The sequence below is a fragment of the Malus domestica genome, chromosome 03, assembly GCF_042453785.1.
Source record: "Malus domestica chromosome 03, GDT2T_hap1".
In the NCBI taxonomy this organism is placed as follows: Eukaryota; Viridiplantae; Streptophyta; class Magnoliopsida; order Rosales; family Rosaceae; genus Malus; species Malus domestica.
The window spans coordinates 2,195,095-2,221,048 of NC_091663.1; the positions used below are offsets into that span (position 1 = coordinate 2,195,095).

Consider the following 25,954-nt stretch of genomic DNA (forward strand, 5'->3'; position numbering starts at 1 on the left):
GTATAAGATTAATATAATATATATATATATATATAACTAATAACACTTACACTGAAAATTTGTTCTCTTTTGGGTTATAAGTAGTTTGTATTAATCTTTGGGGGGAAAGACAAGTTGTCCTTTTCTTCTTTTTCTCGTCCCCTCATCTCCTGCACAGTGCACATGAAGATTTGTCCAAGATTCCTGCTCACCCAAGAACATATTTTAGAATCCTTAAAAAAATCCACTACATGCAACTCCATTTTACAAGTCAAATTACTCATGCTAAGTACACAATAACCATCATCAAATTACATATATTTGTCCCTTAGCTAAGCTAGTAGTAGTACTACTGCATCACACACCGGAGATCTGAGGGCAAAAGAAAAGTAAAAAACTGGTTTCTTGAAAAAGAAACTACCAGCATTGCTTTATTTATAGGCACCCCATTTCAAGCTTGTGAACTGCAAAATTTGACTAAACAAAGAAGAAAGTTTGCATCTCTATAAAATTGGTGATGTGGGTTTGCAGCCATTGAGCGGTTTGCAAGGGGGGAGAGATAGAGAGAGAAAGAGAGTACAGAGAGAAAGAGATAGGAGATAGATAGAGAGATGGGTAGTTATGTAGAGGATGGAGTTCCTCATGCAGCAAGGCAGCAATCAAATGTTGATGTAGTTGGTAAGTCCCTCTAAGCCAGGCGTAATTAATCTCTCTCTGTTTTATTAATCTCAACATGTTTATGCAAAACTGGAAAATGGCAACGATTAAAATCGACATGGAGTTGTGATTTTTTTCATGTTTTGATGTATGAATATGCATTTTATATGTAAAAAATCTATATGCAATTGCCAAAAATGTGTTCTTGAACAGATGTCAAAGAGAGAGAGAGGATTGAGAGCCATGAAAATTTAATCAGTCTAAAACATAAGATTCTACCTTTCGAATCTCTCTGTTTTATTAATCTCAACACGTTTATGCAGAACTGGTAATGTCAAAGCTGGATTAAGATTTGATAGAATTATGAACTTTCCAAGTTTTGATGAATTCTTCACTTTCTTGAAATGTTTCTTTAGTTTGAAGAAATGGGATTTATTTATATTTAGCAAATCTTCTAAGAACAAGCAGTTCTTGCAAATTTTAATCTGCAATGTTGCCAATTTTTTGTTGATGCATCAGATGATGAAGTGAATGACAACCCAATAGAGCAAGTGAGGCTAACAGTTCCAATAACCGATGACCCTTCACAGCCGACCTTGACGTTTCGAACATGGGTTCTTGGGATCATTTCATGCTCTGTTCTTGCTTTTGTCAACCAGTTTTTCGGGTACCGCCAGAATCAACTCTACGTTTCTTCAGTCTCTGCGCAAATTCTTGTCCTGCCTGCGGGGAAGCTGATGGCTGCTACCCTTCCGCAGAAACCAATCCGGTTCCCGTTTACAAATTGGTCTTTTTCGCTGAATCCGGGGCCTTTCAACTTGAAAGAACATGTGCTGATCACCATCTTCGCCAACTCTGGATCGAACAGCGTTTACGCTGTAGGCATCATCACAATTGTCATGGCTTTCTACCACAGAACATTGCACCCTGCAGCTGCCTTCTTGTTAGCACAAACCACTCAGGTAAATTTAGACACCAATTGCTAATTTGTGAATTGTGACCACTGTTCTAAAATTCCCGCCTAACGCCGCCTAGACCCCGCTTAGGCGCTAGGCGGCTGGCAGCTGGCCACCGCATGATTAATCTCTGAGCGTTTGAAAATTAAGAAAGGGCGTCTAGGCCTACTTAGACCATCTCCAACCCTGGACTAAAAGCCATATTACCCCCCAAATTACTCCCCCAAACACTCTCCAATCCATGCTAAAATTTTAGGCTAAATACCAAATGCTATTTCTGGGCCAAATACCCCCAGCTTTCCCCGAGCTAAATGCGAAATGTTTATCGGAATTTAAATTTTTTTAGATTAAAATGTTCATAAAATTAATTTACAATAATCTACATATTTATTTTTTTTTTAAATTGATTTAAGAAAAAAATTTAGGCTAATTTCATTCTTTAATAATTCCGGACTAAAATTTTAGGGTAGAAGGGTTGGAGCAGAAAAGATGTTTCTAGACTAAAAGCTAAATTTTCCGGGCTAAAAAATTTGGCTTTTAGCCCAAGGGTTGGAGATGGTCTTAGGCTCCCGCCTAATTCGTCCAGACCCTCTTAGGTCGCGACTCTCACTTAGACATAATATGGATAACTTCTATTTTGCATTATGATATAATACTTTATAATCTATATATTATTCTATCGTGCAATTTATATATCTTAATGCAATTATGAATTTTTTAAATATAAGCTGCCACATATTTATACAATATATAATAAATTTATAATTCTGCCTAGGCGCTTAGGCCCTAGCTCACCACCCGACTGGTGCCTAGCTTCTTTTAGAACCCAGGTTGTGACTACTGTTGTTTGATAAATGTGCAAGTTTTCGTGTTGTGAAATTCATGTGTTCGGAATGTGAAAACCGTCAGATGCTTGGGTATGGATGGGCTGGCATTTTCAGAAAATACCTTGTTGACTCTCCTTACATGTGGTGGCCTTCAAATCTTGTTCAAGTTTCTCTTTTCAGGTATTTTTATTGATTTTTTTTTCCACTTAAAACCGAATAGCATTTCTTCAATTTTCTGTAAATACTACAACAACAACAAAGCATTTTCCCACTAAGTGGGGTCGGCTAATTTTCTGTAAATAATGGAAGAATTTAATGATTTGAATGGCAGGGCATTGCACGAAAAGGAGAAGAGGCCGAAGGGAGGCCGGACTAGGCTGCAGTTCTTCTTCATGGTTTTCATCTGCAGCTTTGCTTACTACATTGTTCCGAGTTATCTTTTCCCCTCCATTTCCGCTTTCTCCTTTGTTTGCTGGATATGGAAGGACTCCATCACCGCTCAACAGATTGGTTCTGGCATGCATGGGCTTGGTATTGGCTCATTCGGCTTTGATTGGTCTACTGTTGCCGGTTTCTTAGGCAGCCCTTTAGCCACTCCTGGATTTGCGACCATTAACATCTTAATTGGTTTTATATTGATTGTTTACATTGTCACCCCCATTGCCTACTGGAACAACGCATATGAAGCTCAAAAGTTTCCAATCTTTACGTCACACACTTACGATTCCAGTGGCCAGCGCTATAACATTTCCAGAGTTCTAGATCAGAAAAATTTCGATATTAACATGGTAGGGTATAACGGTTACAGTAAACTCTATCTCAGCACCTTCTTTGCCTTCACTTATGGGCTGAGCTTTGCCACTCTGACGGCTACTATTTCGCACGTTGCTCTCTTCCATGGAAGGTAACTAAGCGGATTTTGACATCAGTTTTGAACTCAACTGAGCAAATATTTCTTTACATCTAAACTTGTACATTTTTTTTGTCATGTGACATGTATACATGAACAGAACGATCTGGAAGATGTGGAAAAAGACAACTAGTGCAGTGAAAGATCAAATCGGTGATGTCCATACCCGACTGATGAAGAAGAACTATGATTCAGTGCCTCAATGGTGGTTTCAAATCATCCTTGTTTCTATGGTTGCTCTTGCTGTCTTTACTTGTGAAGGTTTCGGAAAACAGCTCCAACTTCCATGGTGGGGAGTTTTAATGGCTTGCGGCATTGCCCTATTTTTCACATTACCTATTGGCATTATTCAAGCCACAACAAACCAGGTACGTCCATAACACACTCACACAAATCATTTGTATGCATCAAACAGAAGAAGAAAATGTTAATTATGAACGATATAATCAGAGTGCACCATATACCTTTGTTGCACATTTTCTTCGAAGCATGTCATATTAAGTTCTGATTTCTCATTTGATTATGTTTGTTCTGCAGCAACCGGGGCTTAATGTGATCACAGAGCTAATTATCGGGTACATTTATCCCGGGAGGCCTCTTGCTAATGTGGCTTTCAAGACCTATGGATATATCAGCATGTCACAGGCACTCATGTTTCTCAGTGACTTCAAATTAGGCCACTATATGAAGATCCCTCCTAAGTCCATGTTTGTTGTGCAGGTAATTTAATTACGTTTATCTCATTAACTAACGGTTGGTTTGATAACCATTTCAGTTTTCAGCTCTCAAACGGGCCCTAATTGTTCATATTTGTGACATAACTAATTACTTGTACCTATTTTTCCCCTTATCTGCTTCTTCAGTTGGTTGGAACGCTAGTAGCTTCAAGTGTCTACTTTGGCACATCCTGGTGGCTTCTCACAAGCATCGAGTACATCTGCGATCCATCAAAGCTGCCAGAGGGAAGTCCGTGGACATGCCCTGGTGACGATGTGTTCTACAATGCTTCGATCATATGGGGGGTCATAGGCCCACTCAGGATGTTCAGCAACAAAGGTGTCTACCCGGAAATGAACTGGTTCTTCCTCATTGGCTTGCTTGCACCCGTTCCGATTTGGTTCCTCTCCAAAAAGTTCCCCAACCAGAAGTGGATTAAGCTCATAAACATGCCGATCATTCTGGGTGCAACAGGCATGATGCCGCCTGCTAGGGCTGTGAACTATTTGACATGGCTTTCGGTTGGGATTTTCTTCAACTTCTATGTGTACCGAAAGTACAAGGGGTGGTGGGCTAGGCATAACTACATTCTATCTGCTGCTTTGGATGCTGGTGTGGCCTTCACAGCAGTTCTTCTGTATTTCACCCTTCAATCCAAGGATATAATGGGGCCCGGCTGGTGGGGTCTCGAAGCGGATGACCATTGTCCGCTGGCCTCGTGCCCCACGGCTCCAGGTGTAGTTGCCAAAGGCTGTCCGGTTCGCTAAGATATGATTCAGAAATCAAAACCCTAAACCCTAAATGTGTGACAATGTAATATTGCAAAACCATATGTAGGCCAGTTCTGCAGATTGGCGAAGAAAGATATGAATCTGTATAGTTATTTGAACAAATTTGGTTTTAGTTTTCATAATTTGAAATTAGTGAATGTATACGGGCTTTAATTCTGAATAAGCGGCATATAACAATTACTGGATAGTGTGACAACATAACATTATTAAATATGAACCAACTGAATAATGGGCTAGCAACTCAAATGGTCAGTAGTATTCACGAATCACGACTAAACTCGAGGTCTAGTATTCGGTTTCCCTCTCTCCAGATCGATACATGGGATATTTTATTATGCATAGTACTTAAAAAATAAGAAATATACATGCTGACATCATTAATGCCAAGTTTTCATTGTGTCAAAACTTTTTCGGTCAGATGCATATAAGAATTTTTCAACGTTACATTTGTTTTCCAAATTTAGATTTTTGTGTCTTTGACCAATACCTTCATTACAAATTAAGAGTTTAGGCTGAACCAGATTTTAGGCCTAAAAAACGGTTTTTTTTTTCAAGAGCGTTGCTATTAGGACCACAATTTTTTCTTACCACTATCTCCGCTGGTCAGATCTCGAATAGAAGAAGTGACACCAATTGCACTAAGTGATTCTCAACTCTATAAAAGCTCGTCAACAAGATGATCAGTAAATGTACTTCAAATAATTTGATTCTTGGAAAGTGAAAGGATCATGAATTCAACCTAAGTGTGTGCACCGGAGAAACTAGCATACATAAAACTGGTGTGAGAGGCTTTGTTATTTGTTTGAAAGAGAAACAAAGACAGTGAAGGAGGCAAAGAAGGACCGATGACGGTGAAGTACGACGAGGACATCCCTGGGGGGAAGTCTCACTTCAACATCGACGTCGTCGTCGGTAAGCCCCCCCCGCCCCCCCGCCCCCCCCCCACCAAAAAAAAAAGGATCCAATTCTTCTTCTTACAGTCATACCACACTTTGATACCTGCACACATTCCTCTTTTTTTTTTCCTTCATGTTTTTGTTGTGTTTAACGAGTCATTTTTGTATACATGTCGCACATGCAAACAGATGAAGAAGTGAATGACTGCCCAATTGAGCAAGTTAGGCTAACGGTTCCAACCACAGACGATCCATCGGAGCCGACCATGACATTCCGGACGTGGGTTCTCGGCCTACTATCATGCGTTGTTCTTGCCTTCGTGAACCAATTTTTCGGGTACCGGCAAAACCATCTATACGTTTCTTCGGTCTCGGCCCAAATCGTAGTCCTACCCCTAGGAAAGCTGATGGCGGCGGTCCTTCCTGCGACGGAGTTCCAAGTCCCATTTACAAAATGGTCGTTTTCTTTGAATCCGGGGCCTTTCAGTATGAAAGAACATGTTTTGATCACAATATTTGCAAACTCTGGATCAAACAGTGTTTATGCAGTTAACATTATCACAATTGTCAAGGCTTACTACCACAGAGATATTCACATCATGGCAGCCTTCTTGTTATCTCAAACCACTCAGGCAAGTTTTTGTACCACACTTTAATACCACATTTTGAATAAAAGTTAGTATAGGCGGGACCCGCTCGAAGAAAAACTTGAGACTAGACTTTTGGTACGTGGAGCGGCCCGTACACCCTAGTTAAAACATAATATGTGTTACGGAATTTGAATCATTGAGAAAAACCTACAACACAAGCTATGTTTTGATCGGAAAACACGTACGTCATTCAAACTAACATATGGCAGGGGAAGTAAGATCCTCGCTTAGGGTTTTCTCCAAAATGGGCATCACATCACAATTTTTCTTAAATACCCATAGGCACTTAGCGCCAACGCATATTTGATTATTGGATTTGATCCAACGGGCTCAATCACTCTGTTTAAACCGTTGGGTCAAATTCAGTATGCTAGTTTAAACCACATCAAGCATTACTTCTATGATTTTTTTTCTTTCCAGATGCTTGGATATGGATGGGCTGGATTATTCAGAAAATTTCTTGTTGACTCACCTTACATGTGGTGGCCTTCAAATCTTGTTCAAGTCTCTCTATTCAGGTACATATATGATCGATTTTAGCAAAAGAGACGTTCGTAGCTCAAGCAGTTAAGAGTATCCAAACCTGTTTTCAAAGCTTTGTGTTCGATTCCCGCTCCTTGAATTAACTAAATCATAAAATGTGAATTAATGGCAGGGCATTGCATGAAAGGGAAAAGAGACCCAAAGGAGGCAGAACCAGGATGCAATTCTTCATCATTGTTTTCGTATGCAGCTTTGCTTACTACATTGTCCCAAGTTTATTCTTCCCTTCCCTAACGGCCCTCTCCTTCGTCTGTTGGATTTGGAAGGACTCCATCACTGCGCAACAGATTGGTTCCGGCCTTAAGGGCCTCGGAATTGGCTCGTTTGCCCTCGACTGGTCCACCATTGCCGCCTTCTTGGGTAGCCCTCTAGCCTACCCAGATGTTGCTGTGATCAACATGCTAATTGGCTTTGTTCTGATTTTTTACATCATTTTGCCTGTTACGTATTGGACCAATACCTATGATGCTAAGAAATTCCCAATCTTTTCCTCCCACACATTTGATGTGGATGGCCAAAAGTACAACGTTTCGAGAATTCTCAATCAGAAAACTTTTGATATCGATTTGCCCCAGTATAACAGTTACAGTAAACTCCACCTCAGTACCTTCTTCGCCCTCACCTATGGCTGGGGCTTTGCCACTCTTACATCTACTATTTCACATGTTGGACTCTATCATGGAAAGTAAGTTTTTCTCTTTTTCGATGTTAAAAGTCGGGATAGTTACTAATTAGACTGTCATCTTCTTGTAAGAGTTTCAATAGAATGGACTAGCATTACTCGCATGTTATAATGCAGGAAAGAAATTTGATCTCCCTAACATTACCTTAATATTAGACGAAGAATTTGAAACCTAACCTATCGCTTGTAATTTCCTATACACGAACTCTGCAATGTTTCTTAAGAACTAATAACTTTTTCCTTGTTATCTTCTTTATGGGACATGGATCGTGATAAACAGAGAAATCTGGCATCTGTGGAGAAAGACGACCGGTGCAGTGAAAAATCAGCTCGGCGACGTCCACACAAGACTTATGAAGAGGAACTACGAACCTGTCCCAGAATGGTGGTTCCAGATAATCCTAGTTTCCATGGTTGGTCTTGCCATCTTTACCTGTGAAGGTTTCGGTAAACAGCTCCAACTTCCATGGTGGGGAGTTTTACTCGCCTGCACCATTGCACTAGCTTTCACCCTACCCATCGGAGTTATTGCCGCCACAACAAACATGGTACGGCCAACCCTAGATACAGCATTTGTGTATTACATTGAACTTTAATTTTCCTTATATTTTGAGCATATACGTAGATACATGAACATGCCTACAAATATCGTACCTATACCCGGGTTTAATAAAGTCGAAGCGTGTTCCAAGGACTGCTAATACCTTTTATGCTCATTTCAATATTTACTGTGCAGCAACCAGGGCTTAACATAATTACAGAGTTGATTATCGGGTACATTTATCCCGGGAGGCCTCTGGCTAATGTGGCTTTCAAGACCTATGGATATATCAGCATGTCACAGGCACTCATGTTTCTTGGTGACTTCAAATTAGGCCACTATATGAAGATCCCCCCTAAGTCCATGTTTGTAGTGCAGGTAACCATCGACAGAATGCGTGCGATGTTTGTAGTAGTACTAATAGTATTAGTAATGTTTGTTTAGTTTTTCATATGATATAATGAAACGGAAACACATAGTTACATGCAATTGTCCATTTTTGTATGTTCAGTTAGCCGGAACACTGACAGCTACAAGTGCCTTCTTTGGTACATCATGGTGGCTTCTCACTACTGTGAAGAACATCTGTGATCCAGCAAACTTGCCAGCGGGAAGTCCATGGACATGCCCGGGTGATGATGTGTTCTACAATGCTTCAATCATATGGGGAGTCATAGGCCCACTCAGAATGTTCACTAAGAAGGGAAACTACCCAGAGTTGAATTGGTTCTTCCTCCTCGGCTTTCTGTCACCTATTCCCGGTTGGCTACTCCACAAAAAATTCCCCAATAAGAAGTGGATTCGGCACATAAACATGCCTATAATCCTTGGATCAACCGGTGTCATGCCACCAGCGAAAGCCATAAATTATTTGTCATGGTTTTCAGTTGCACTTGTCTTCAACTTGTATGTTTACAGAAAGCACAAGGGGTGGTGGGCTAGGCATAACTATATCCTATCTGCTGCTTTGGATGCCGGTGTGGCCTTTACAGCAGTTACCCTATATGTCACCCTCCAATCCAAGGAAATTATGGGTCCAAAGTGGTGGGGTCTGGACCAAGACGACCATTGTCCGTTGGCCAAGTGTCCTACTGCACCAGGGATAAAGACTAAAGGGTGTCCAGTTCTCTAAGATATGCTTCAAAATCATCCTAGAATGTATGCAAATCATAGCCCAGTCTTCTATTTTTTTATGATAATGATGATGATGATGATGATGATATTCACCATCATGGCAGTTCAGAAAGATGTAGCGGCTTAGTGAATTAGTTTGAATTACTTTACAGACAAGTTTTATTCTTGTGCAATTAAATAGTTTGTTTATTTTTCATAATTTGGAGCCAGAGATGCAAACTATGCTTTAAAACTGAAAAATGTAATGTCATTAAAAATGATGTTAGTTGAACTGTATAATGTTCTTAATTAGGAGTCTAGATCGTCTTACCAGTAATCCCTGCAGGAACAAAAACCATCTTTGAAACAATGGAACCGGTTACGGTCACGCACAACTATCTCTCTTCTAAAAGTTGCTGATATAAGTTTGAAAGCAGCATGACAGTAATCACAAACACGAAGATTCTTCATAATTCGAATTGGTGTTCCAGGTTCTGTATTCATCAACCCTAAAACCAGCGCTAATTTCTCGCTATGATGGTAGAGAAATTTTTCCTTCTGATCCTCTTCCATGTCTAGCAGAACAACTGAGGTGTTAGGCACATAACCCTTCAGCTTCATTTTCTCAACTAGTTTCTCCCACATTTGGACGATCTCTTGAGTTTGAGGACGGGTTTCATCCTCGGCTACAAACTCATGAACCACTCCATCCACTGTAATTGAACCCCACGCAGGCGTCTTCTTCACCCCTCGATCCCTCATTATCTTTCTCACCCTCGCTGTGTCTTCCCACCGTTGTGCTTCTGCATAAAGGTTTGACAGAACCACATAGTATCCATCATTAAGTGGATCCAATTCCGAGAGGTGCTTAGTTGCTTCTTCAGCCAGTTCAATGTTTTTGTGAACTTTGCATCCGCCAAGGAGAGCTCCACATACGACAGTATTGGGCATGATAGGCATGTTTGTGATAAACTCGATCGTGAGCCTCTTGAAGGAGCCCTGCCCTACTTAAAAGATCAACCATGCAACCGTAATGCTCAATTCTAGGAACTATACCATAATCGTTAGTCATGCTGGTGAAGAATTCACGACCCTGATCCACAAACCCAATGTGGCTAGAAGCATGCAACAGTCCGACAAAGGTTACATCATTCGGATCCATGCCTTTCTGAATCGTTTTAGAGAAAAGTCTTAGAGCTTCCTCAGCTTGCCCGTGAATGGCAAACCCTGCGATCATAGCTGACCATGACACAACCGTTCGCTCTCTCATCCCATCGAAAACCTTACAGGATCCTCCAAGCATCCACATTCGACATACATTTCAATCAAAGTGTTGGAAACCTGAACATTTTTGCTAAACCCACTTTGGGTCGAGCACTCATGAATTCTCCTACCCAAACCCAAGTCCCCCCAGTCAGCACACGCCGCAAGAACAGCCACTACCATCACCTCATTTGGCCTCACGCCAGCCTCTTCGATCTCCGAAAACAAACCAATCGCCTCCTTAGGCTTCCCGCAGTGAACAAACCCTGAAATCATCAACGTCCATGACCTCACACTTCTACCGGGCATCCGCGAAAACAGATCATACGGTCCCTAATATCACCCCTCTTTACCAACTGGGTCACCAATATATTCCAGGACACAACATCTCTCCACCACACAACGTATACAAGTTCAGAATCATATTCATCAAAAATAAATTCGACCGAAACCCAAGTTTCTCCACATACCCATGTACCACCCTTCCAATGGAAACATCCAACAAACGCGTGCACGCCTTCAGAACGAAAGACAGCGTGGAACTATCCGGTGAAACACGAAAGCTCTGCAGCTGGTTAAAAAGCAGACCCGCCTCAATGGGGTCGTTGCCTTCGGCGAAGGCTTTCAGGCACGAGTTCCAGGCTTCGGTATCGGGGGTATCAAGAGTTTCCGGGCGTAGGAGAAGCTGGGGTTGAGTGAACAGATCAAGGCGATTAGAGAGGGATGGAAGGATGTGAGGGAAGAGTTCGTTTTGATGAGGTGGGCGTGGAGTTGTTTGAGCTCGGATGGGGAGGCAAATCTGTGGAGGAGGTGGGTTGCTGTAAGCTTTTGGGGAGTGTGAGAGTCTGTGATGTGGTTCAGAGGAGGAAGATGGAGGCAAATGACCGTTGAAAGCATTGAGACTTTTCAAAAGGTAGTTGAGTTTAACGGTTTTTCTTCTCTTCTGAAGCGTCGGCCTTTGGGTTTTATATTCAAGGGTAAAATGGGAACTTAAGGTGCAAAATATTTTTTTTGGGTGTACTTAGATAAGTGTGGAGTTTCTCAAGCTTCGGCTATAAACACTTTTACCGAAAAAGTTTTTAGTTATTTTAAAATTTCTAATGCATTTCAAGTAAAATAATGCACTAATAAAACATTCCATCCATCGGTTTGCTATCAACACTTTTTTACCAATGTTATCAAGAGTAAGATTCTATTCCCTCTTCCCTTCTTTTTTCCCTCCCCTTCCCTCCCCTCTTATTTGAACAGTCACGGTTAAGCCACGTCAACATCTTATATTATTTTTTTATAGAAAGAGAGACAAAATAAAAAATATGAGAGGAAGGGATGAAAGAGGATGAAAAGAGAACTCTATATCGACATTTCTTCTTTTAATAAAGAACGGATACAGGGAATGAAGGAAGTAGGACGAAATCATATACACCAGTTTAATACCAACGGTGTGAACCTAAGACTTCCGATCAATGTTTTTAACCACTTGAGCTACAATCTCCACGTAAATATGATAGCGTCAACAACGTTAACCCAATGTCTAACAACATAACACTGTAAACCCAGTCAACAAGAAAATTTGATGCAAAGGAAAGATAACTTGAGGTGCAAAACTGAATTGACATTTTTGTTCCAATTCTACAACCAAACCATAAATCTCATTTGAAGTGGTCCACAAAGGAAGATGCTGAAACCCTTTGGCGTCGAACGTAAAAGTATGAGAAGATAATTGATATCCAGTTTTTTACATCTCGAAAATTCCTTACAAAAAAAGAAAGTGATGAGCTTGACGTCAATGTATGCCCCCTTGTCCTCTAAACCCAGCACGAGAAACTGAGTTAAGCATGGAGCCATTTGCAATACCGACGGGGGCTGGATTACTTGAATAGTTCTGGGTTCAGCCAGTCCCTGTCATTCACATTTCGAATCAACATCAGTTTACCCTATCAATACGAACATTAGTTGAAAATAAGATAACAAAAATCAAGGTGTATTGCACTCACTTGCTAATGTCATCAAGGTGATCATCGAAATCTACAACATCCTGCCATTTTTCGGTGGAGATGTAATCCAATAGAACAACATTTGCTGATGGCTCTTTGATGGTCAACTGGTTTCCATCCGATCCAACTAACTTCCAAGTCCTGGATGCATCCTTCGTGTAGAGCTGATTTTTTCAAAAGGTAGAAAAAACAAAGAATAAATAGGAGGAAGACGAAGTTGGTGTCAACGAAGATGAAATCACTTAGAATCGGATCCAACTAACAATCAGGTAATATAAAACCGGATTAACATAAAACGAAGTTAATATCAAAGAAGATGAAGTCACTAAAGAATCAAAGATGGTTTAAACATAGAATCAATTCAAGACAAATAACTTCCGGAAGATTTAACAAAGACTGTCCATCTAAGTACTCTGAATTCCCAAAAAGATAATAATATCAAACTTCATTTTGTTGTTTCCCGAATAAGGACTATTGCCAATTCCTTCAAAACTCTATTGCAATTCTTACCATGCTAGCTTTCCAAACAACTGAATATATCAAAGACAAAAGATATTGAAGGGAAGCAATGTGAGGGCATAGTTCAAACAGTGTGGAGCTCTGCTATAGTGATAAGGTAAAGAGTCCCAAGAGATGCTCTGAAGGAGCTCTTCAAGATGTAGTAAACACAAATTTTATTAAAAATGGATCTAATGAAGAAAACGATGGAAAATATGAGGGTCACACAGATAATCTAGAACATAGATTAGGAATGGGAAAAGATGGTGTCTGTGCTTATCTGCAGGAAGTAGGTGAAATCTAGTATCCCCAAACTCAGCAATAGCTTATAATTTAGAAAAATGCAGGTTTGCTAAATGATAATCCTTAAATAATACAAGAAGACTAAATGTTATATACACATCAGGAAGGGCAGGCGAGGATGAAAATATGACAGTTATGAGGCTATAAAAAATACGTTAGCTTCTATCTGGGACACCAAAAGAAGGAAACAACTCCGGCAGCCCCAAAAATAAAAACTTTATTAACTTAGCCTAAAGCACATTACCAACCCAATCTAAGAGAATACACTCCAAGCTTTTGTAGCCTAGAGTTGATTTGAAAGGAAGGGCCAAAGGTAACCTCATTCACCTTACATTTGGGTTAGGAATTAGGCTGACCAGCAATCCCATTGTGGATATTCCGCTTCTCAAGAAACTTTAGCTCATGGAGTAAGCCTTTATCTAGTTCATTTCTATTTCAGTAAAATGACTAAAAAAAAAACTGAGATGAAAAGATTGGCATCAAAATATAGTCTTCCAAATGTTAGAAAAGACATCTCAGAAACTTCGTGTACATATATACCAAATTATTTAGTTCTTCAAGCTCATGGTTAACTTCCCAAGTCAACAACAATCGACACCAACAACTTCGAAAAATAATGTCCAATTATTACGCTAGGAAAACAAAAACGCATACCTCACACAAATTTCTCATTTCTCACATTTTTTAGCTAAGACCGACAAGCAGTTCAAACAATCAAATACACTTATACACTCATACACCCATCATATCATATAAATGGACAAAGAAAAAGATCAATGCTTTTCATAAACAAATATGCATCGCCCTCAAACAGATAAAGTTAACGATACACACCTGCACTACGGGGCTCCGGTCCTTAGTCTTCGACAAAGCTTCAAACTTCCTGTTATCAAGCTAGAAATGGATGAAAAGACATGAATGTTAAAACCCAATACCAAAAAAGCAAACATACAACACAAACAGAACTTCATGGACTGAAAATTTGCATACCAAAAGAATTGCAGCTTGAGGAAGGTAGCGATAAATGTGATCGCCGACGTTCTTGGCAATGCCGCCGAGCTCGTGATCGTCAAACCTCTCGTTAGCATGGAAATACCCCACAATGCTCACTCCTTTAGCAGCAAAGTGCTCCTCTATCTGTCCCAATTCAATCACAACAACCAAAAATTAATCAAATTACAGAGTTAGGGCACCGTTTGTTTCCCGGAAAAATCCCAATTCGAGTGTATGAAACCCTAGAGGAACAAAAGTGGTGTGAGAAAAAGAGAGGATTTTGGGACCCACCAGGATGAGGGAGATCTCGAGCTGGGGGAGGAGGCCGATGTGGGAGTGGAAGAGAGGGACGGAATCGGTGATCTCCACGACGTCGTTGTGGGGGGAGACGCGACCGAGGAGGATGCCGTTGACGGCGGAGGTCTTGTGCTTGAGAGCGTGTAGCACTAGCTTTATGTAGGCATTTTGTGCGATCTCGTAGCGTAACTCGCCACCCATGACTCACTGAGTTGGACTTCACTTGCTGAATCGCCGGCAACAGAGGAGAGAGAGAGAGACTGAGAAAGCAGAGTAGAGAGAGAAGGAGAGAGTCCAAATTTTCAGTGTTTTTATAAGTTTGGGGATATGAACGTTGTGATGCGAATATTTCTAGTCTTTTCCTGGATATCTAGGAATCCATTATTATTGTGATCGTTTATTGAATGGACAATTTTATTTTGGTATTATTTATATTTAATTTTAAATTTTAAATTTTGAAATAATATTTTATTACATGATATACAATGGATAATTATGATCACGAAATTTTTAGAATTCCCAGAAAAATGATGCGGATCCTTGTCCTTTTATTTCTACTTTATTTTATTTTTTTAAACCAAAGTTGGTTCCTTCTTTTTCTCCAATTTTTTTACCCCACATAAATCAATGAACGGATCCGAGACATTATTTTTTTACATAATTTTTACACACGTTTTTGTAAAGTTTAAATATTCTCTCAAAGATCATGTTTGCCAACAATTATCAAATCTAAAATCATACAATCGTTGAAGTAAGAGTTTAGAATTTCTTTGCTGAATCGTATTCATCAATTTTCTTCACTAGTCTTAACAATTTTAAATTTGTATAATTTTTTGCATAATAACTACTTTGTTTAAAAGGGAAGTGGAGAAGGTCTAATAAGTGTGTAAATCATTTCTAAAAAAAGCATGTGAAAATCGCTTCCAAAATCAAGAAAACTAATGAAAATTACTTGAAACTTTGAATTTTAACAATAAGGGCAAAATAAAAGTTAAAGTGAACACGATCGAAAATTTTTTGTTAAAGTTCCCTCCAAAATCATTCATAAACAGTTGGAGGCCGAACCTAACCATATCCTTGTGGCTAGTTCCATCCCTGCTCACTGCCCACAGTTCGATCATTGTCTTCCTATTTATTTGGTGGTAATTAGCGTCAGTGTTTAAATAACCATGCTAGCACAGGAGGTGCTTAACCCAAAAACATGGGCATCAAATTTGGACTATGGCGTCTTTCGGCTGGCGAAGAGAACGAATAACAAGGGCAGTTGCACCAACAAAAAAAATAATAAGCAGTTGCACCAACAAAAAAATTAATAAGAGTGCCCGAGCCATTTGGAAGAAGGAAGTTTTGCTTCCAAAGTTCGAAAAACTTAGAAGAAATCGGGGGTAAATATAAAAAAGTTTTAACAAAACTTTTCTAGTACTGTTTAGTTTTAACGAAAAAAACATTTTTACTTTAAAAAGTCATTTATGATACTATTCACTCACAATACATTTTTGTCTTTTTTATTAAAACTCAAAGTTTTCAAGCTCTTTTCATTAGTTTCCCTTAAATATAATTGTATAAGCGATTAGTAAGCTAAATGCATCACATTGTTCAATCAAAACTACACAGCAATCAGAAATACAACGAAAGAAATTTGAAAACAGAAGTAGGGCAAACCGATAAGGTCTCAAATCTTCCCTCTACCGAAAGCCATCAACGGCATTTGCCAAGTATATACAAAAGCCAAACTGGAAAATCACACTTGAAACTTGCATCTCGTATAATTTTTTAACGATTTGGAAACTAGAATCACAGATGAAAGAGTACCATCTTACAAAAGCAAGTTAAAAGAATATTCACCTGAATCTCAACACAAAGCCGTATGCGAACGCACACGAAGAGAACCCTATGAAGGAGCACACACAAAACCACAGCCCTGGACAGGAAACACGAATAATAGTACTAACGCATCAAATATAACTATAAGGGACCAAATGCTAATGTAAACATCACAGGCTAGGCTAAGCAGATAAATTAAACCATTAGAGAATCTATCTAGATCACTAATTAGATTGTAATAAACTTCCATCATCCGATACTATAGTCGACAACATACTAAATCATAATGAAACTACAAGACGTCTGTAGCAGACACCAGGTGTTTCAATCTACATAGTGTTTCTAAACCATACAAAACAGAAATAGACTAATAAACTCTTCTCGCCATAAAAGTTTCTCAAACTGCAAAGCCTCTAACAGTTCCAAGAAAGTGCCTAACCGAGTGCCAGACGACTCTAAGCAACCTGTGTGAAACTTCTATGGCAAAGCTTAAGCAACTGCATCGAAAATCCTTCATTACTATCTTGCATAGGGATGGTACTCACTAGCACCTTCTATTTCTACCTTCCATAGGGGTGGTACCGACTACTGCTACTATATCCCCCCCTTCCATATGGTCCACCTGCTCCTCCACCATAAGTAGCCCCAGGACCAGAGTCATAGCCACCACCATAGTTTGAACCTCCGTAACTTCCATAGCCTTCACTGCCTCGGCCATAACCACCTAAACCACTCGCATTATAGCCCCCACCATAACCACCACCATATGGTCCAAAGCGGCTAGAATAACCAAGGGAAGTCTCACCTCGATAGCCACCTAAGCTACTGCTGCCAAAATTCCCATAACCACTGCCAAATTCGCCACTATCGCTACCATAACCGTAGCCATAACCACCACCATATCTACCACCAAGACCACCTGGTGTCCTATAGGGTCCAGGGCCAAACCCTCCATCAAAACTACCATAAGAACTGCCATATCCACCAAAGCCATCATTGAAAGAACGAGCCCTAGAATTGCTACCATATGCAGGAGCAGATGGTGGATTTGAGGCTTTCTTTGGTTCAGCTTTCTTGATCTCCACCTACAACAGAGCAACTTAGTTAACCTAGATTATTTAGAAATGGAGCTACTGTGATCACCCTTTCCTGAGAAGATCTATACCTGTAACAAACTCCACCTAAAATTAGTTCCAAATAACCAACTTGAATCATTATAATAACTAACAGAAACGAAAGATAACAACCCTTTAATGCATAGATTTAAAAAAACAGGAGAATGCCAAAATTGATGCTCCATGTCAAAAAGGATTTTGTATACATGCTGTTTGCACAGAGACCATCTAAACAAGCTCACCTGGGTACCCTCCATATCAATCATGTTTCCTTTAGATAACAACTCATCTACAACTTCCTCACTGTCAAAAATAACAAACCCAAAGCCTCTAGAACGATTGGTCTCATGATCTCGTATGATTTGGTGTTCCACCACTTTCCCATACTCAGAGAAGAAACTTTTCAACTCATCTGCACAAATTTAGCAAGCCAAGTAAAAGGGATGAAGATGGTAATGCAAACAAGCTTAAGTAAATGTCGAGCAAAAGTTCAGTGTGAAACTAATAGGAAACTGACAACCTTCCGAGTTGTAAACACACTAAAGCAGAATAAAAACATAAAAGCATACCCTCAGAGACTGATGATGGAATGCCACCAACAAATATCTTCTTTGTCTTAAAATCCTTTGATTGCCCTTGACCTTTCGGAATGGTTCGCTTGATCTCAACCTGCATCATCCATAGAATTAATGTCATATATAAAATAAAGAGTATAAATAAGTAATAGCATCAATTCATGAGCACCATAATTTACAATAAACCATACAAAGATGCAGTCTTAAACATCTACTTTACCTGCTTTCCATTAATAACATGAGTTTCCTCAATAACTGTGTCAACAACTGATGGATCGGCATAGGTAATAAACCCAAATCCCCGTGGGGTACCCGTGAAGCGATCTTTCATTATCACTGAGTCCACTATCTCTCCATATTTCCCAAAGTGCTTGGTAAATGTAGCTATTGATCCCAAGCAAATAAAATAAGAGAAAGCGCAACACATTAGTAACAAAACAAAACGATAAATTGCATTTAATCTAAAACCATACAAAGCCAACTAACCAAGCAAGCTGAAAAATAATCTAAAACCATCCAAAGTCAATTATAAAACCAAAAATTAACCATAAGCATTCTACATACTTCACTAATTTCATGCCACATAATTTCGCCGCACATTGCCACAACTTGAATTTAAATTTACTTCTTACAGGGAAGAAAAAGAATAACCTTTGCTAATTAACTTTGCGAACACAACAAAAAGGTCAAAAAAAAAAAGTATAAATCTTTACGTTTGAAAAGAGAACTCACCATTTGTAGTGTCTTTTGCCAATCCACCGATGAAGATCTTTCTGCGAATTACAGATAAAATATTAAAAACAATTAGCAAACGTGAGGAAACGCCGCAAACGATGCCCCAACGTTTGAATAACGAGAAAATACAGGAAACAACAGAAACCCCAGCTAGAAAATATAGAGATGCATAAAATCTTCAATTTTATTTTCTCAGAAAGATCCAATTTTCTCGAATACCAAACAGAAAACAGCTAAATTGGGTGTATGGGGGAGAACGAGGGAGAGAGAGAGGGGGGGAAGGAAGAAGTACCCAGGGCTGGCGCCATCGCCTGTGTGAGGATGGCCGGCATTCGACTTCGAACCCATTGCGCTCGATATCGGAGTTTCTCAGGAAATTTTGAGGAATGAAAGAGTTACGAGCTTTGAGAGTTGGGAGCGAAGAGAGAAAAACAAGATTAGGGTTTTTGCGTGGTGGAGAACATTATTTTTCCCCATATATATTGGAAGGAGTAACAGTATGTGAAATGTCAACTGTACCCCTCGTATTCTATAATATGAAAACATCCAAAAGGATATGTACTACGGTTTGACACCGACTTCTATTGCAAATTTGCAAACAAGCCACGTCCAAATAGACCTGTAATCGAGTCGGGTTCAATCCGACACTTTAAGTTAATAGGTCATTCAAATCAAATCCGTTAAGCTAACGGGTCATCCGAACATGATCCGTTAACAATTATTTTTTTTTTTTTTTGCATAGAATTTATTTTTTGTTATTAAGACTTTACTGAAATTAATAAAATATCATCAACTAACGGGTGCTAACGGGTTGACCCAAAGTGACCCATTATTTAACGGGTTGTTAACGGGATCCGTTAAGTATATACCCAAATACTAATATTAACGGGTCGGATCGGGTCCAAAATGTCAGGTCTACATTCAAACACGGAGAACAACTTATATGAGTCAGGAATGTAACTGAAGTAGTATTTTCAACTACTCACATATTGTTATAGAAAAGCTAAGTTACATACAATGCATGATTTTATTGGATTATTAATTATTCTCATTGAGTATAAGTTTATCTTTAAGGGGTGTGCTATCCATATACCATTTTTTACTTTTCACACACCCTTATTAATTTATGTCCGTTGATCTTCTTCAATTCATCTTATCCGACGACCGAAAACCAAAAAGGTGTGAGAGAAGTAAAAAGGGATGTGTGGATATCACACCCCTATCTTTAAAAAATGGTAATGAATTTCCTTATTCATGACTTTCTTTATAAAAACTTCTTGTAATAAAATCCACGGAAGAGAATCATAACCCACGATCTCAAGTGCATCGTGTAACCACCTACCCGTTTGAGATTCTCTCTATAAAGCAATTGTGCTCATAATCGCTTCTATTAGAAGCGCTTTAACAATAAGCAAGCTAAATTAGAAAATCACTTGCAAGTGATTCATGAAGAAACATACGGCATGTGCTTCTCTATGAAGCGCTTCTTTGGGCCAAAACTGCTTCTAATTTTTCTGTAAATCGCAATCAAAAGTGCTTTTGGCCGCCAAGAAGCACTTCTATTCTTCTAGAAGACTAGATGAACAACATGCCATCAATATATGCTCTTTTAACCAAGTGATTGTTTTCGTGATTAGTAAATCATGGATTGATACCAACAACAACAAACTACAAAAAGCATGGACATCATCCATTTATAACAAGGAACGTCCCTACAATTCTGTGTCTGTCTATGCAGGATCAGCGATCGTATGCCCTTTTCCTGGGGGCAACAGGGTATGCAATTTCCTTATCATCTGCTTCAGCTTCCTCAGCTTCTCCATCTCACCTTCCTGAACCAGAAAGCTTTCCAGTGTCCGAAATGAAGCTTCACTCATACGTCTCCCTCTCTCCACCATCTGTGTCGAGCACTCAAATGCTTCGTTTACCATACCACAGGAGCACAATCCCGTTAACAGACGGTCCAATGCATGACCGTGAGGACAATATCCTTTCCCCACTAGGTATCGCCACAAATGCAAACCCGAATCAAGCTGATGATTTACACAGAAAAATTTCATTATCATCACCACTGTTCGTGTTTTGGGCACAAAACTTCTGTCAACCATTTTATGATATAGTCTGGAAACGCCTTCGATATCATATGTCCTCATCAAGCCAGAGAAGATGGTATGGTAAGTCATATCATCATGCTCAATATGATTCTTTTCCATCTCATCCATCAAGGCGACTGCTGACTTCAGATCTCTTGATCTAATAAGTGAACTCATCAAAGCATTGTAAGCCCCAGTGTCCGGAAGCAAATTTCTCAAGCGAATCTCATCAAATAACTGTCGTGCCTTGATTGGATTTCGAGCAACCCCTGCTCCATGGATCAGTGTAGTGATTGTTTCTAAAGTAGGTGACAAGTTTTCCCGTTCCATTCCTTCAAAAAGTCTCAATCCATCAGCAAAGCAACCTTTCTTACAATACGCATCGATTCTAATGTTATAAGTTATACTATTTGGCTTAAAGCCTCTTCTAACCAGTTCATGGTAGAAGAGTTCTATTGCAGTAATATCTCCTGATTCCTTGAACCCCAGGAGCAAGATATTCATGGTCTTGGTGTTGGGTGAAAAGCGAGAACACATCTTCATGAACACTGAACGTGCCTCCTTCATCTGCCTTTCGGTGCAAAATGCTCTGAGGAGTACATTGAACTCATCAGTACCAAACTTCCTCCCAGCGAAAATATCATTCTCCAGTTTTTCAAATGCTTCAAGGACATCTTCATACGATTGAAATTTTGCTATTTTCGACAGAATGATGCTCATTGACTTAAGGGTAAGCAAGGACGGGTGCATCCTGCTTATTTTGGCCATCAACTCCCAAGCTTTATCAAAATAACGCATCCTGGTAAGGATGTGCAGCATCTTTTCAAAACCGTCTGAGCTTGGACATAACTGGGAATGATTGAGGGAATAATCGAAGAACTCAAGGGCTTTAAGACCATTGGAATGGGCTGCGAAAAGGTGACCAAGAACATTCTCCACAAAACTGGTGGAAAGAACTTGCGGTGGGATGTGCTGGAGAAGAGTTGGTTGAAGTGGTTGATCAGGATAAGGATGGTTGTTAATTATTCTGGTGATCGTATCAATTTCAATGTTGGTTTCTGATGACGGTAGAATTTGGCTGGACAATTTAAAGGCGTTAATGAAAGAAAATTTTAGCTTTAGAGGAATTTCAGTAAGCTGATTGGATCTCTTTAGTCTCGTCAAGTGGGGCATTCTCTCCTCAGTTGAACTTAACGATAAGCGCAACTGAGTCGGCAACTTGAAATTTCCATTTGGAAACGCTCACTGATCTCAATACCCTGGATATCCAAGCAAACAAAAGTTAAAGGTCCAGTAAAGCTTAACAGTTAGACAAACAAAACAATTACAAGTACGAGCGGGAAGTTGGAAAGCAACTATAGCAGTGCAATCTGTGGCTAAGTTTCTAGGCCTAGTAGTAAAACAAATGAATCACTTCACGCAGCATAAGAATTAAGAAAAATAATCACACCACAGTGATTACACACATTGGTTCATATGCTACAAGCACAAACAAACTATTAAATTGGTATAATTTGAATTCAGGCTCATGAACTGTAATGATTAATTCAAAGCGAAGACCAATAAACTCAAAGAGGCAACCAATTCACACGAAGAATAATGCTTTCACGGGATTTCAACATCAGCGGTGTATTTACTATTTGTTGATCCAAGATTAATTAGGAAAAGGTCACGAGACCGAGCATGACAAGCACCAAAAGAAAAAGTACAGCACTAATTATTTCTAAGCCAATCATTCATATCGTACACTACCTCTGTGATTTCTGAAATAAATATTTGCATATCCTGAAAGTCTAGTAAGAAAACATATACTGAACAAGATGACTGGACAGGACTTACAAATTTCATTCTCGTAAAAAATTATAACGAAAATTCCCTCAACTAAACATTCCGGAACCAATTTATCTCCCTTTGGTTCATTCTTTTACTTTCCCACTAAGAAAGTTCATCCATCTATCCATACATCCATACATTTGCGTAGCAAGAGAGAGTAGGATTCAATTACTATAAGCCATATTCATCTCTAAAACTACAAAATTCAACATAACAACAGAAAATCATAAAAAACGAGTGCTGTTATACAAACCATTCAAACACAACATTCTGTTCTACACAAACCAAAGCAGAACGGTGTAAACGATGAAAGACAACATATTTACGAACCCGAATCAATATTCAGGCAACACACGAGCAACCCAGATATCAAAATCTTGCCAATGACACATTTTTCATACCAATTTCAAGATAAAGCAAGCAACAATAGTGCGCACTGTAGTTGTTCGACGGAATGCCTCAGAGAAATATAAGAAACATAAGCCCAGAAAGTGGAATCTAAAGAATCAGAGTTCAATACAAACACGAGGCAGAGCCGCAGAAAGCACTTACCGGGAAAAGGTGTTGGTGCTGTGTTGCGTGCTTCAGCTTTTACAGTTTTTTCCGTTGCGTTTATTTTTTGGTGGATAAAGAAGTGGACAAGTATGTCAACTACATAGTCTACTTGGGAGTTTGAGAGATCCTCTTCGGATCTCACCGTTCAAAGCAAGGATTAAGAAATCTGAATCACTTAAATGGAATTATGCGGTTCTTATTAATCTATTTTATTGATCTCACCTTACACATAATAAGGATCCGGATTTCTTTCATTTTTATTTTTTAAACGACTGGATATATTCAAACCAGGACGAAAGCTAATAGAACAAAGAAAGCCCATAAGCGGGGCAAGCACAGCAAAACACACAGAGGGCCGTGTGAGGGAAAACACTTGGGTCAAACCAAGGACAGAGTTAGAAATTTTTTTGATTGGGGGCGTCTTAAAACAACCAAGTAAAATAAAGGGTTTTAGGTTATTGAGGACCAGATACAATAAAAAATATCTAAATTGGAAAGTTAAATTCTAAATTATAATGCCACAAACAAATGAATGAAGTAAATTCATATAAAATACTTTGGAATAAAATTTTTGTATTAAATTATGATACTTCATCAGTTGAATCCAATGTATTTATGAAACCCCCAGTTCAATTGAGTTTGATTAAGGTTAGAAAACGTGGAATATTTGGAACCAAAAATCAAAATTTTAATTGTTGTTTTAATTGTCAAGACATTTTTGCTTTTCTCACCCAAAAATTTGAGTGGGGGCGGATGCCCTGCCTGGGCCTTATGTAGCTTCGTCCATGGGTCAGACGACCCCCATCTTCTTTCTCTTAAACGATCTAAATTTCTTGGTCCTTAGACTTCAAAGAGTGAGATCCGAAGAGAATCACAATCCTTTACTTAATATTGAGCTTGTTTTTTTCTTTTTGAATCTAACTATCAATTGTAATTTGTTACGCAACTATCAGCAGTAAGTATGCTCTACTAACTCAAAAACTTGCAGCATGCCTAATGTGACCTAAACTGATAATGGTCTGTCACTCTCTTCACTTAAATTTTCATACAACCAATCACTTTACAAGCTCAAGCCACAAAACTTGGCACTTAGGATTGAGATTTGTTTGGGCTAATTTGCCAGTTTTGCATCGGGCTTCCTGTGTATGGGATCCATTGGAATTTGGTCTTATTGGTGGTGAAACGGCCTTTAATTCCATTGGAAATACTTCCCCGAACATTACTTTTTCACGTGTGAATGCGGAGATGATTGGATGCACAGAAACAAAATAGAAAGCTTGCAGACAAAGCAACATGAACAGGATATGACAATTATAGTCAAGAAATTCGAAGCTAGGGCTCACAAAAATTAGGGTAAATAAAAAATAATAATTACACATACTCATTCGTTCAGTGCGGTTTGAAAGTGTGGTTTGGAAGCGAGATCTGAAACCTTAACAAAAACAAAAATAAATTCCTAATTGGTTAAAAATTCAATCATCAAATTCAGAAACCCTACGCATATAGTCTAATATCTTGGTAGATAGGGTGTTGGGCTTCTACCTATGCATTTTGGGTTCGAAACTTCCCTAACCCCTAAATTATTGTAATAGCGAGTTTCGAAATTTCCTCTCCCTTTAATAATAATAAAATTAAAAAAAAAATAGAAACCCTAGCTTAGCTATCTCCAGCAATGACTATCGTTCTCGGACAAGAAGAAGGTAACTCTCTTGTATGGGGAATTGGATATGAATTTAGGAGGGCGTATTCAATTAAGATTTTGAGGTATTTAAATGGATTTATAAATGGGTAATGCTAATGAGAACAAATTTTAAACTAAATGATGTGGATGTTGATGATTGGTTTATTACTTAAGTGTTGATTAACATGTTTACTTCTTATTGGTCACACATAATTTGGTTTGCAAATTTAGTCTCCCTAACATTCTCCTTTATAAATTTGTGTTGTTTGTTTCAGTGCGTTGGATGTTGTTGGTGGTGGTGCTATGGGCTGTTGTCGTCGCTCGGTTATCACATCATTATGGTGCTGATGCTGCTCAAGGCACCTCAAATACTGCGGCGAAGGAGTAGAGGAGGCAGTGGAGGAAAATTACCACTCAAGGCGGCACGTCTGAAACGCATGACCACCTAAAGAGAAAAATTACTGCTGATGGCACCTCTTATACGGCTGACAAGGTCGAGAAGTATAGGCAATGGAGGGAAGTCACTCTTCTAGGCCGTAATGTTCCAAACCCCATCAGGATTTTCGATGGCTCTGGGTTTCCAAGTATGTACTTTTTGTTATGTTCTAATACATATTGTGATTGTGTAAATCCTAAGTAGAGATAGATTAAGAATCTTTTGGGATCTAGAAGATCTTTCCTAATAGACTTTGTATTACTTGGAGAATAAGTTTCTTTCCTCCTTATTACTATAAATAAAGGCACATGATTGGGGAATTAACACACAATTCCTCAAGTCTATTCTACACTCTTTGCACCCCTCAGTTAAATATAGGCCACAACACTTTTTTTATTTTTTTTCTTGTATTATTACGGTTTAGTGGTATTCCTCTTCATTTGTAAGTGAGAGGTCTTGTGTTTGATTCTAGCCAAAGGACAAATTTGAATCACATT

The 25,954-nt window shown here is 39.1% G+C and overlaps 6 protein-coding genes across 6 annotated transcripts; 2 read left to right on the top strand and 4 right to left on the bottom strand.

Moving 5' to 3' along the window:
• The first annotated feature begins 116 nt into the window (after positions 1-116).
• Positions 117-5,017, top strand: LOC103429767 (oligopeptide transporter 1-like). The gene is made up of 7 exons (XM_029099415.2): positions 117-657; positions 1,156-1,598; positions 2,502-2,599; positions 2,751-3,323; positions 3,430-3,697; positions 3,867-4,049; positions 4,193-5,017. The coding sequence occupies exons 1-7, from the start codon at positions 591-593 to the stop codon at positions 4,811-4,813; spliced, it is 2,253 nt and encodes a 750-aa protein (XP_028955248.2). The 5' UTR covers positions 117-590; the 3' UTR covers positions 4,814-5,017.
• Positions 5,018-5,506: 489 nt separating this feature from the next.
• LOC103407590 (oligopeptide transporter 1-like) lies at positions 5,507-9,482 on the top strand. The gene is made up of 7 exons (XM_029099416.2): positions 5,507-5,749; positions 5,923-6,365; positions 6,804-6,901; positions 7,039-7,611; positions 7,889-8,156; positions 8,345-8,527; positions 8,661-9,482. The coding sequence occupies exons 1-7, from the start codon at positions 5,683-5,685 to the stop codon at positions 9,279-9,281; spliced, it is 2,253 nt and encodes a 750-aa protein (XP_028955249.2). The 5' UTR covers positions 5,507-5,682; the 3' UTR covers positions 9,282-9,482.
• A 107-nt stretch (positions 9,483-9,589) lies between these two features.
• Positions 9,590-10,834, bottom strand: LOC103407589 (pentatricopeptide repeat-containing protein At3g62890-like). The gene is made up of 3 exons (XM_070818636.1): positions 10,550-10,834; positions 10,319-10,430; positions 9,590-10,266 (listed from the first exon to the last, which is right to left on the bottom strand). Exons 1-3 carry the CDS (start codon positions 10,832-10,834, stop codon positions 9,590-9,592), a joined length of 1,074 nt encoding a protein of 357 aa, XP_070674737.1.
• A 1,260-nt stretch (positions 10,835-12,094) lies between these two features.
• Positions 12,095-14,993, bottom strand: LOC103412572 (ER membrane protein complex subunit 8/9 homolog). The gene is made up of 5 exons (XM_029099417.2): positions 14,605-14,993; positions 14,311-14,457; positions 14,155-14,214; positions 12,520-12,683; positions 12,095-12,424 (listed from the first exon to the last, which is right to left on the bottom strand). Exons 1-5 carry the CDS (start codon positions 14,809-14,811, stop codon positions 12,394-12,396), a joined length of 609 nt encoding a protein of 202 aa, XP_028955250.2. The 5' UTR covers positions 14,812-14,993; the 3' UTR covers positions 12,095-12,393.
• A 1,632-nt stretch (positions 14,994-16,625) lies between these two features.
• On the bottom strand, positions 16,626-19,333 carry LOC103422499 (heterogeneous nuclear ribonucleoprotein 1-like). Its single transcript, XM_008360566.4, has 6 exons — positions 19,152-19,333; positions 18,857-18,897; positions 18,345-18,508; positions 18,119-18,218; positions 17,792-17,961; positions 16,626-17,519 (listed from the first exon to the last, which is right to left on the bottom strand). The coding sequence occupies exons 1-6, from the start codon at positions 19,205-19,207 to the stop codon at positions 16,995-16,997; spliced, it is 1,056 nt and encodes a 351-aa protein (XP_008358788.1). The 5' UTR covers positions 19,208-19,333; the 3' UTR covers positions 16,626-16,994.
• Positions 19,334-20,448: 1,115 nt separating this feature from the next.
• Positions 20,449-23,614, bottom strand: LOC103422501 (pentatricopeptide repeat-containing protein At3g61360-like). The gene is made up of 2 exons (XM_029099418.2): positions 23,338-23,614; positions 20,449-22,211 (listed from the first exon to the last, which is right to left on the bottom strand). The coding sequence occupies exon 2, from the start codon at positions 22,123-22,125 to the stop codon at positions 20,590-20,592; it is 1,536 nt and encodes a 511-aa protein (XP_028955251.2). The 5' UTR covers positions 22,126-22,211; positions 23,338-23,614; the 3' UTR covers positions 20,449-20,589.
• Positions 23,615-25,954: the final 2,340 nt, after the last annotated feature.